This window comes from Phytophthora infestans, genomic scaffold, assembly GCF_000142945.1.
Source record: "Phytophthora infestans T30-4 supercont1.21 genomic scaffold, whole genome shotgun sequence".
Classification (NCBI taxonomy): Eukaryota; Oomycota; class Peronosporomycetes; order Peronosporales; family Peronosporaceae; genus Phytophthora; species Phytophthora infestans.
The window spans coordinates 2,088,359-2,100,586 of record NW_003303738.1 but is presented as its reverse complement, the minus strand read 5'-3'; the positions used below and the strand labels follow the sequence as shown (position 1 = coordinate 2,100,586).

Below are 12,228 nucleotides of genomic sequence, written 5' to 3'. Positions count from 1 at the left end.
TTGAGACCTTGTGTTACTTGATCATTGTCCTCCAGATGTGATTCACCACTATCTGACTCATGATCGTTCACCGGGTTTCCATCACTCGCTGCGTCATCGTCGCTCACGATTCCAATGCCACGTACATCATCAGTGTGTACGTCATCCACTCCATGTGCTTCATCGAGCTCCCGAGGAATCCCGTATATTTCACGAGAAATTGTGACTCCTGCCACAACACCCTCATCCCACTCGCGGTTCATCTGCACTGGTCCAGTGGTTTCTTGTCGTAGGGTACAACAACTGCGCGGCTTACGCTTCTTCTCTGCGTCGTCAGCTTTCTCTTTCCCCTTCGACTTCTCAGGACAATCGACACGTAGGTGATCTTCACTGCCACAAGTAAAGCATCTTCTAACTCTCTTGGGGTCACCAGTCTTGTCCTCGTGAAAGCCTTTTCTGCTCTCACTGCCTTTGCCATGTCTTTCTCGTGGGCTACCCTTCTTCTCAGTGCGCTTAGCTCGAAACTCTTTCTGCCGAGCCTTCGCCGCAAGAATCAGCTCTCGAACCTTCTTAGGTGTGTAGACACTCGGGTCTGCGCCGTAGTATATCGAAGACTTCAGATGCTCAAACTCCAGTTGATCAGGCAAACTCTCCAGTAGCATATCCACCATCGTGGTATCTGCAACCGGATGGTTCAAGTCGGCCAACACAGTCTGAGATGACATTTGCAAAGATGAGTTGGCGTATCCTCAGGTGCGAGCTTTATACTCCAAAGCTCATTCTCACGCGACGGATCGTGTACGCCTTGATGGCTTCGTTCTGCTTTCCCTTCGTAAAGGCTGCAGAGCTCACTCCACATCTCCGATCCGGTCTCCTTGTCACGTAGTTGATGCAGCACGTCTGCCGGTACCGATGTACCAATCAAGCGCATGATCTTCAACTGCTTCTTCTTGAACTCCTCTTGCTTCTCTGCACTTGCAGTAGCAAGCATCGCTAAGGTCAAATCTCCGACTACGATGTCCTTGAGGTCTTGTTCCTTGAAGACGTTCATCAGCGCCCACTTGTACGTCTGCCAATCCTTACCATCCCAGTTCTTAGGGACTCCTTCACTCGAGTACTTCAGGGGCTTCGTCATTTGGGCTCAGAACCCTATTGGAACTCCGTTCCGTTTGGCAGCACTCTGGACTTGTGAAGGTAAAATGAAGACTGAATTATTTAAGTGCTAGCTCACGCTCCTCCAGAGCTCCTACCATCACTAACGGATTCAACCCGTTATCATACAATGACCTGGCCCAACTGATTCTCATCCCGAATGTCCTGGCCCACCTGATTCTCATCCAGTGTGTCCATGTCTCGTTGTGCCTGGTCTCCCATGTGAATTCCAACAGCATTTCCCACTGCGATAAGCTTCAATGTGCGTCGCCATCTGAGCGATAGCGCAGGGGCGACACAAGACCACAAGAGCAGCTTCTTGGAGGACGTTTCCTGGGATGGAAAATAGGTGGCGCATTTTGAGACGCAGGCAGGCGATACTGACAGTCGTTATGATCTCCGCCGCCACACACAAGAGCAGCAAGACGGGGTTGCCTGCTGCTGCGGCTACCAGTCCCAAGAGATACAATGCCACATGCATTCCGAGGATAAAGGCGTAATTGGCAATGTGACGGGGTCACACAGCACCTTGCGCTAGAGGAAGTTATCTTCCGAGAGTATACAAACTCTCAGTGAACGGCAGTTCACAGGTCCCCTCTTTAATTAAAGAGAGCGAAGTGACCTAAATAAGGTAGATTGTAAACTGAGTATATTTATAGGTAGGTTAAGTTTGTGGTTAATACAAACTATCAGTTACCTATAGAAATGCAATGTCATTTAACCAATGGTTGGTTTTGAATGACCTTGGTACCTTGTACCAAATATCCCGGAGTATGACATGTCATACTCCTGAAGTGTGAAGTGTCACACTTCATGTAACCAGGGTACACTTAGTGCTACGTACCCCGTTACAGGCAAGCCCGAGGCGAACAGTGATCTGAGCCACCGTGATCACGGGACAAATGAATGCCATGAAACCTGTCGGCGTCAAAGACGAATGTAAGAAGAGCAGAGACTACGAAGATATGAGTACAGTGTCGGTACCGCTGGGGATTATGTCGTCGCAGCAATTGTAGAATCCATTGCTCCAGTCGCTCACAGTGATGCCGTTGTGATCAACACCGTCGCCACACTCAAGTCTGTTGGAGTAGATAAACGTGGTCGATGACTTGGATGGTTGCTGACTCTTCATAATGCGGAGGTGACAGTGAATTGGACACTACCGGTTTCTGGCGAATGCTGTGAGCAAGTCGATCGAGAGGTGGTCATGCTCTCATGTAGAGTACTCGTACTAATAAGCCGTAACCTGAGACTACATGTAGTACAGTGAGTCAGTATAGTTTACTGTGTTTCTGACTCGAGTACGATGCGCTATAGCTTCGGTGTAAATGTAGAAGCACCGATTCGAAACCCACCACACTTTATCATTGCAGGCCAGACCACTTACTGTCTCTGGCTTCATTCAACTGTTAATGATTCACACTTCTGGCTATTTTGCTTGTTCACAAGATATATGTAGGGGCGTATCGATAGTATCGATTCGATACTCGCGCAATTGCTTGAAATCTGTCTTCTTCGAACTGCGCGAGCAAGAAACGATCATACGAACTTAAGAACCCGAAAGCGAAGCTGATGTGAAACCTCCACGTTTTTCTATTCTGTACACTGCGATACTACCGTCGCTGTGGTACATACAGAGTTTGCGCACAAGTACTCTTTGCGGACCTCTCAGAGTTTATCCGAAGGTGTAACCTGGCAATGTTGCTCGCGGTAGAATGGCAAACGTATTGGGCTCGAACGACTCCGAATGATCAGCCATTTGTGCGACGGCGCAGCAGCAACAGAAGACGGACGAGAAGATGTCCTCCACCAACGATCCACGGATGGAAAACAGGTACCGCATACGGAATCGAATGCGAATCGTGAAGAGCATTACCAGCGCGCCCAAGATCACGGCGAGTGTACTCAGCACGTCGACTTTGGTCACTGCAGCACCGAAGACGAGGCCGTCGACTGACAAATAGGAGAAGAGAACCGCGAAGAAGTTGGCGATACCCAGACGCGCGCAGATCTGCGCCATCGAGATACCGGGACAAAATAGCGGCGTGATGGCTAGAGTATACGCCTGGTTAGAGTCATAAGAGCGAGCAAGATCTTTGATGACATACCATTAGGGACACAGTTCATGTAGCAGCTGCCGAAGAGTCCGTTCTTCCACTTGCCCACCACGAGGCCGTTGTGGTCCACGCCTTCGATTGCAGGCGTCGGGGCCATCGGCACGTTCGGGTCGTCAGCCTTACTGAACATTGTCGCACAGGAAATAGCCTACCAAGCTCGTGTACTTTAGCCGAATGCACGGCTTACCAGCATGCAGCCCCATAGGAGACTCTCGAGTTGCGACTGTTCGAGCAGATCTGGTGTCTCCGCGTCTGTTCAGACCCGCGAGTCGCGGGCCGCGACCGTCCGAGCAGTTTTGAAGCGGCGCGGTCAAAGGACGGCCACCATATTTTGCTACCGACGTCCTAGTTTTGGAGTTGCGACTTCCTTGCGAGACGTGAGCGCCGGATACCCAAAGAGAGGAATGACAAGGCTCCGAACACGACGCCCGCTCCCTCAGGCGTGTTTGAACTCGGACGGCGTGCTCGTCTGTTTTCTAGCTGCTGTAACTTGAACCCGCACCGTTCACTGGTCGTCCAGCCAAAAATCGCCAATCCCCGTCGATTGGGAAAAGATAGACGGAGCGTTGCAAGTGAACTGCAACAACAACCAAGTTCAAGGCGGGGCTGTTAACCGTAGACAAGGCGAAAGCGTGGAGCCCTTGACTGTCACATTTGGCGAATCTTGCGCTTGAAGCTGCGTCGGCACACCGTCGTTGTACTTGCATGTCGAATGCCTGCCAATGACTGAGTGCCGTGCGGCCACGGCTGCGAGGAAAACTGACCTACATTTAGCAGACCAGCAGACGTCGAGGCAACTGCAACAACCGCAAGCCGGGGCAAATCCCCACCGCCCGTCGCATGTGGATCCTCGCGCTTGAAGCTGTGCAATGCACCGGAAGTTCCGGCGGAACCGGAACTGGTTTAACACCTCTACGACATCTGCACGCGGCTGGCGTCAATTCGACGTGGATTTCTCCCCCGAACGCTGTTTGAGCTTCGACCGCTGTTGCCCTGGAACTTGTCCGCTTGAAGCTCTGCGCGCCAGACTCAGCCGACGACGCCGTTTTGCAGTTGCCGCAGCAATTCGCTGCTCTCATCCTGGCGCAAGTTGTGTTGCAATCAAATCGACACAAGCGCAAGATGGCTACAGACCCTGTGATACATGTACAGGGATGCCCCTATTTGAGAGATTTCCTTGAAAAGGGGGCTTGCGGTGAGGTATCTCGTCAATCGCGTGGGTTTGTCCTTGCCATGAGGCCATTCATCAGACACGTGCGGCTGATGCACGCCTTGGGGACCATTTCCAAGACTTGTCGGATGACTTGGGGACAATCTCCAAGAGTGTTGGAGGATCATTGGCGAGTGTACAAGAAGGCACTTAACAAGTGCATACTGAAGCCAAGATAATTGGCATATGGCGGCTCCCTTTTGCGCAAGCAGGAGGATGGGTTAATATGCTTGTGAAGTGAGGAATCAACCGACGTGCAAGGCCAACACACGGGCGAGGCGGACCCGGGATGGCACTACCTACACCTGCATACGCTGCAATACATGTACCAGTAGCTGCATTTCTCCAGGACACGGTTCATGTACATGCACCATTGCTTATTATAACAGGACCCTTCAGTTTTGGTTGAGAGTGGCCACTGTACTGCTGCTCCACTCGTTTCTAACCAAGAGGCGCAAAGAAAGGCAAAAGATCGTGCTCCATAAAGATAGCTAGCGTAAAATTTGTAGGCTCACTATTTATTGCAGCTTTTCCACAACCTCACTTCAGTCTCCTCTTCAAGGTCTCAATTCATTCCTGAATCGCAAGTACCGTGATGCTGCTTCGGCGTCCGCATTTCGCATTTTGCGCCGCGCCGGTCAAGTGCACACTTCCGCATTGTCCGCATGTTCCGCATCCACCGCCGCGCCGCGTCCCTCTCATCGTCTGCCAGCCGCCTCTCTGCGCTCACGCCTCGTCGTTCTAATGGCGTCCGCGGCTTCCGCTCCATCCCGGGCGAAGGCGCCGACAAGCGCGCTATCTTCCAACAGAAAGGCCTGTACCGCCAGATCGAGGAGAAGGACAGCTGCGGTGTCGGTATGATCGCCAGCCTTAAGAAGAAGCCGTCCCGGTCCACCGTTGTACAGGCTAACGAGATGCTTGTGCGTATGTCCCACCGCGGTGGCTGTGGCTGCGACCCTGCATCCGGAGACGGCGCAGGAATGTTGGTCGCGCTGCCGCACGAGTTCGTCCAGCGTGTCACTACAGACGGCGAATTCGGCGCCGCCGCGAAGCTGCTGACTCTCGAGAAGGAGAAGTACGCTGTAGGCAATGTCTTCTTTAACAAGAACGCACCGAACGACATCCCGTTGGCCAAAAAGACGTTCGATGACATGGCTGAGGCCATGGGGCTCAAAGTTGTGGGCTGGAGAGCCATGCCCACGACGTCCAACACACTAGGAGCCACATCTTTGGCCTCGGAGCCTCATGTCGAACAGGTTATGGTACTTAACGAGAACCCGAACCTCTCGGGAGACGACTTTGAGAAGGAACTCCTACGACTACGCAATGTGGTCACATCAGTGAACGAGAAGAAGTTCTCGGACTTTTACGTCAACTCTCTGAGTAACCGTACCATCACTTACAAGGGTCAGCTCACGCCTGAGCAGCTCTTCGAGTACTACGACGATCTGTCGGCCAAGGATTTCACGTCGTATGTGGCGCTAGTGCACTCGCGGTTCTCCACCAACACGTTCCCGTCCTGGGATCGCGCGCAGCCCAACCGCATCATGTGCCACAACGGAGAGATCAACACTCTGCGTGGCAACAAGAACTGGATGTACGCGCGTGGAGGCAAGTTGCACAGCTCGTACTTCGGCAACCGCACGTCGGATCTGCTGCCTGTTTGCTCGGACTCCAAGTCGGACTCTGGCAACTTTGACGCCGTACTGGAGATCCTCACGAAGGCCAGCTCGTGCAACCGTTCCCTCCCTGAGGGAATGATGATGATGATTCCCGAAGCGTGGCAGAATGACCCGCTCATCGACGCGCACAAGAAGGACATGTACAAGTACCAGTCGCTGCTCATGGAGCCGTGGGACGGACCGGCTATGATGGCGTTCACGGACGGCAAGACGATCGGCGCCACGCTGGACCGCAACGGGCTGCGTCCGAGTCGCTACTACGTCACTAAGGACGACCACGTGCTGCTGTCCAGTGAGATTGGAGTGCTGGAGCACCTGCCGGAGAAGGACATCAAGTACAAGCGTCGTCTGGAGCCCGGCAAGATGTTCCTGGTGGACTTTGAGCGCGGCATGATCGTGTCGGACGACGAAGTCAAGAAATCTGTGAGCGAGAGTCGTCCGTTTAAGAAGTGGCTGGACGAGAACCTCGTGTCGCTGGCCGAGCTGACTGCCGCCAAGAAGGACGCGTCGACGGAGCTCAAGCGCCGTCCGAACTACGCCGAACTCAACCGCCGGCTCAACATGTTTGGCTACACGACAGAGACGATGGACCTGCTGATGATGCCCATGGGAATCTACGGCAAGGAGTCACTGGGCAGTATGGGCAATGATGCGCCGCTGGCGGTGCTGTCGGAACAGCCTAAGCTGCCGTTTGAGTACTTCAAGCAGCTGTTCGCGCAGGTGACGAACCCGCCGATTGACCCCATCCGAGAGGAGCTCGTCATGAGCTTGATGTGCCCCGTCGGCCCGGCTGCAAATGTCCTGGATGCCACGGCTGAACACGCCAAGCGTCTAATGGTGGAGCACCCAGTCATGTCGAACGCCGAGATGAGCGTTCTGAAGAGCACTGGCCACGCTGACTGGACGCCCAAGGTGCTGGACGCCACGTTCGCCGCGGGAAGTGGCGCTCGCGGTCTTGTGGAGGCGCTTTACCGTCTGTGCGAGCAAGCTACGGACGCGCTGGTGAACGAGAAGGCTCCCATTATCGTGCTGTCCGACAAGCTCGCTGGTGTGAACCGTTACCCTGTGCCGTCGCTGCTCGCGATCGGTGCCGTGCACCAGCACTTGTTGCGCACTCAGCAGCGCACGAGTGTCGCGCTGTTCGCGGAGTGTGGTGACGCCAAGGAGGTGCACGACTTCTGCACCTTGCTGGGCTTCGGCGCCGACGCCATCAACCCGCACATGGCGGAGATGGCGCTGAACAAGATGAACGACGAAGGGTTACTGTACGCGCACTCGAAGCAGGAGATGAGCAACGCTGAAGTGTTTGACAAGTACCGTGCGGCGGTGGGCAAGGGCATCCTCAAGGTCATGTCCAAGATGGGCATCTCGACGCTGCAGTCGTACAAGGGCGCGCAGGTGTTCGAGGCGGTGGGTTTGGGTGACGACATCATCAGCATGTGCTTCGAAGGCACCAACTCGCGCATCCAAGGCACGGACTTTGAGGCGCTGTACACGGACATCTCTCGCTTCCACGAGGCCGGCTACCCACTGCACTCGGACATGCTGCCGCTGATCCGTAACCCGGGCAGCTACCACTTCCGGAACGACGCCGAGGTCCACTACAACTCGCCCAAGAATATTGTGGCGCTGCAGCGCGCGGCGCGCGAGAACTCGCGAGAGGCCTACGCGCAGTACGTGGAGGAGACGAACGAGCTGTGCAAGCGCGTGAACCTGCGCGGTCTGCTGGACTTTAAGTTCGTGGACGAGGACAAGATGCCCAGACTTGACGAGATGGAGAGCGTCGCGGACATCGTCAAGCGCTTCAACACTGGCGCGATGAGTCTGGGCAGTATCTCGCAGGAGACGCACGAGGCTCTGGCGGTCGCCATGAACACGCTGGGTGGACGCAGCAACACTGGCGAAGGCGGGGAGGACGTCAAACGCTTCACCAAGGCTGGAGGCCCGCCCAACCCGCGTCGCTCGGCCATCAAGCAGGTGGCGTCGGGCCGCTTCGGTGTGACGATGAACTACCTGACGAACGCGGACCAGCTGCAGATCAAGATGGCGCAAGGCGCCAAGCCTGGCGAGGGCGGCGAGCTGCCCGGCCACAAGGTCAGCGACTACATTGGCTCGATGCGCCACACGACTCCGGGCGTGGGGCTCATCTCGCCGCCGCCGCACCACGACATTTACTCGATCGAGGACCTGGCACAGCTGATTCACGACCTAAAGCACTCGAACCCGTCGGCGGAGGTGTCGGTCAAGCTGGTGTCGGAGGTCGGCGTCGGAGTGGTGGCTGCCGGTGTGGCTAAGGCGAAGTCGGACCACATCACCGTCTCTGGCCACGACGGCGGCACTGGCGCTGCGGTGTGGACTGGTGTCAAGAACGGCGGACTGCCGTGGGAGCTGGGACTGGCCGAGACGCAGCAAACGCTGGTGCTGAACGACCTGCGCTCGCGTGTCAAGCTGCAGACGGACGGCCAGCTCAAGACTGGCCGCGACGTGATGGTCGCTGCGTTGCTCGGCGCCGAGGAGTTCGGCTTTGCGACGGGTCCACTGATTGCTCTGGGCTGCATCATGATGCGCAAGTGCCACTTGAACACGTGCCCCGTCGGTGTCGCCACGCAGGACCCGGAGCTGCGCAAGAAGTTCCAGGGCCAGCCCGAGCACGTGGTCAACTTCATGTTCATGCTGGCGGAGGAGGTGCAGGACTACATGCGTCGGCTGGGCTTCCGCAAGCTGGACGATCTGATCGGACGCGCTGACCTGCTCAAGGTGAACCAGGACGCGCTGCACTACAAGAGCCGCAAGCTGGACCTGTCTCCGCTGCTTATCAACGCCAGCACGTTGAACGAGGGCGCTGGCGTGAAGAAGGAGATGGAGCAGGACCACGAGGTGGACAAGTGCATCGACATGCGTCTCATTGACAAGGCCAAGACGGCGCTGGAGAACAAGACGCCCGTCGTGATCGAGGACGTTGCCACTAACCTGGACCGTACGCTCGGTGCTACTTTGTCACACGAGGTCTGCAAGCGCTACGGAGAGGAGGGTCTGCCCGACGGAACGATCCACCTGAAGCTCAAGGGCCATGGCGGCCAGAGTTTGGCCTTCGGGCTGGCCAAGGGCGTGCGTCTTGACCTCGAGGGCGACTCGAACGACTACGTCGGCAAGGCTCTGTCTGGTGGCGAGGTGTCGGTGTACCCGAGCGAGGACTTTTCGGAGCGTGCCAACCCGGAGAACGTGATTATCGGCAACGCGGTGCTGTACGGAGCGACCAGTGGGGAGGCCTACTTCTCCGGTAAGGCCGGGGAGCGCTTCTGCGTACGTAACTCTGGCGTCAAGGCTGTCGTTGAGGGCGTGGGTGACCACGGCTGCGAGTACATGACTGGCGGACGCGTGGTTGTTCTCGGCTCCACTGGGCGTAACTTCGCTGCTGGTATGTCTGGCGGTATCGCGTACATCTTCGACGAGGACGCGTCGTTCCAGGAGAAGTGCAACATGGGGATGGTGGGTGTCGGTCCGTTGACGGAGACGGCGTCGGATGCGGAGATCCAGGAGGTCAAGGCGCTCATCGCCAAGCATCTGGAACGTACGCAGTCGCCAAAGGCGCAGAGGGTGCTGGACAATTGGGACGCATCGGTGCACAAGTTCATGCGCGTGATGCCGTCCGACTACGAGCGCGTCCTACTGCAGAGCGCGGCGGTCGTGAAGGAGACCAAGAAGTTGGCTTCGGCATCCGCTTAAAAACGTAGAATCACTTAAGGATATGTAAGATGAGAAGGAGCGCTAAGGGCAGATGATAAAGACGATGAATTGTATAATCTTTGAGGAGTATTAGACGTGTGATAAACTTCTGCAGCTTCACAGCATATTAAAATAGTCTCCTCTTGGAGTTCTTACGCTCTCGCAGACTTAATTCAGAGAGCACATCGCTGCCCCTATTAATAACGGAGGGCAGCCACAACTAGCTTCTGGTATTAATAGTTGACGCTTCAGGAGGTGGAGAGCTTGATTAGTTGAGAATTTCATGACGAGATCCTTGTTAGAGAACTTCATGGCGAGTGTGGTTAAAGTTGAAGGGGCTTGGGAAGAGGCTCGTATAGAGCAAATGTGCAAGTGAGAGAAGTGTACAAGCGCATTATCGTTGGAAGAGATTTTCTACTACAGTATTACTGAAACAAAGGACGCACTGATTACTAAATGACAATAGAGGAGGCAGTAATTTGAAATACAGGATACATACATTAAAGTTCGATTTACCGGTACGCCAAATTCATTCTTACCAATACAGTACCTGCATCGACAGCATTAGACTCAGTAGCCTCACCTACTGCATGTAGCACAACATCTGAAGGTGTCAAGTAGCACAAGGCTAGTTTCTCTTGTACTTTAATAGTTAGTTTATCACCAGAGATTCAAGTTCCGAATTGTACAGGTTCTGTACGAAAACACATTCACGATGTTCACATTTTATACATGTAGCATCACGTTTTTGGTGGTGCTGAAAAGGCAGCTACAGTACCTCCACTCACATGATGCAAGTCTCGTAGCTAGCCGGATAACTGACATCCAGTTTCATCTTGTTTTCACTAAGGAGGCCACTATTTAACTGATTGTAGCTGTATCTGATTGCTTACAAACACAAAGTGAATGAATAATTTGCCAACATCCCAGACCGGTAGATCAGCGTTTTTGCAAGTGTGCCCTTTGAGAAACGATTATCCTGATCTTGAATTTCTGTGGTTTCATTGGCTAACACTCCTTTCTTGAGATTGGGTAGGTGTAACGGGGTACGTAGCCCTAAGTGTACCCTGGTTACATGAAGTGTGACACTTCACACTTCAGGAGTAGGTAGATAAAGTTTGGGTTTAATACAAACTATAAGTCACCTATAGAAATGCAATGTCGTTGACCAATGGTTGGCTTTGAGCGATATTGGTACTTTGTACCAAATATCCCGAGTATGAGTGTTATATAAATATACTCAGTTTACATTCTACCTTAATTTGGTCACTTCGCTCTCTTTTAACTCAAGAGGGGACCTGTGAACTGCCGTTCACTGAGAATTTGTAAACTCCCGGAAGATAACTTCCTCTAGCGCAAGGTGCTGTGTGACCCCGTCACACTTGGTATCACTCGTAGTCTATTCACGCTAACGCGGATAGACTACCTGAACCTCTCCGAAGTTCGTTGCCATGGATAGGAACGACTTCTCCCATCTGAACGACTCACAGCTCGAGTCGATTCGGAAGATGGCTGGCATCTTCGGGATGGAGGCCCTGCAGAGCCTAGTGGTGTCAACACCGGCTGAGCAGCTCGATCGCGTCAATGCGTTCGACGCGTACGAGCAGGGCCTCATCGCGCATGTGCGGGAGAGCCTGCAGGCTCCGGCGGCGGAAGCAAATCCGCCTCACCCGAAGCCAATACGGCTGAAGGTTAAGCCGTATGAACGGAAGGAAGACGAGAAGCTTCACTTCTGGGTCCGAGAAGTAGAGCTCGCGATGGACACGGCTCTGATCTCGACCGAGCAATTTCGTGTTGCTTTTGCACTCTCCAACCTTAGCGGCCGTGCTAAGAGTTGGGTGTACACACGGGAAGCAACATCCCCTGGATGTTTCACATCCTGGGCTCAGCTGTGTGAACAGCTCCGAGCCGCGTTCCTCCCAGCGAACTACGAGTACCGCCAGCGTTCGCGCTTCCTCTCGTGAAATAAGAAAGGCGCGAACTGCACGAGTACGTGCACGAGATACGGGAGCTTACGGCGTCCCTAGTGGGAAACTCACTCAACAAACACATCAAGATGACTGTGTTCATGGACGGCCTTCGAGTGGGGCCCCGCACGCACTCAGCTGTTCCGGGTGCAGTCAAGCACCCTTAAAGAGGCGATTGAAGTGGCTCTTCAAGAAGAGTACAGCCATCGCCAGGCGCGTACGCCGGCCTCAGCATGGCCTGAGAGTTCCTTGTCGGCTCCCGGTCGAACAAGCCCCAACGGACCAGTTCCCATGAAACTCGGGTCCGCCGAACAGCGTGACATCCGCTGCTTCAGCTGGGGGAAGATAGGCCACTTCAAGCGCGACTGTCCCGCGGAAAGACTCTGCAGACGGTC

The 12,228-nt window shown here is 54.5% G+C and overlaps 3 protein-coding genes across 3 annotated transcripts; 1 reads left to right on the top strand and 2 right to left on the bottom strand.

Moving 5' to 3' along the window:
- Positions 1–2,806: 2,806 nt before the first annotated feature.
- PITG_12039 (uncharacterized protein) lies at positions 2,807–3,378 on the bottom strand (the record flags this gene model as incomplete). Its single annotated transcript, XM_002901425.1, has 3 exons — positions 2,807–3,035; positions 3,090–3,183; positions 3,240–3,378. 3 exons carry the CDS (start codon positions 3,376–3,378, stop codon positions 2,807–2,809), a joined length of 462 nt encoding a protein of 153 aa, XP_002901471.1.
- Positions 3,379–3,896: 518 nt separating this feature from the next.
- Positions 3,897–4,832, bottom strand: PITG_12038 (uncharacterized protein; the record flags this gene model as incomplete). The annotated part of the gene is made up of 2 exons (XM_002901424.1): positions 3,897–4,110; positions 4,762–4,832. 2 exons carry the CDS (start codon positions 4,830–4,832, stop codon positions 3,897–3,899), a joined length of 285 nt encoding a protein of 94 aa, XP_002901470.1.
- Positions 4,833–5,123: 291 nt separating this feature from the next.
- On the top strand, positions 5,124–9,866 carry PITG_12037 (ferredoxin-dependent glutamate synthase, putative; the record flags this gene model as incomplete). Its single annotated transcript, XM_002901423.1, has 1 exon — positions 5,124–9,866. The coding sequence occupies one exon, from the start codon at positions 5,124–5,126 to the stop codon at positions 9,864–9,866; it is 4,743 nt and encodes a 1,580-aa protein (XP_002901469.1).
- Positions 9,867–12,228: the final 2,362 nt, after the last annotated feature.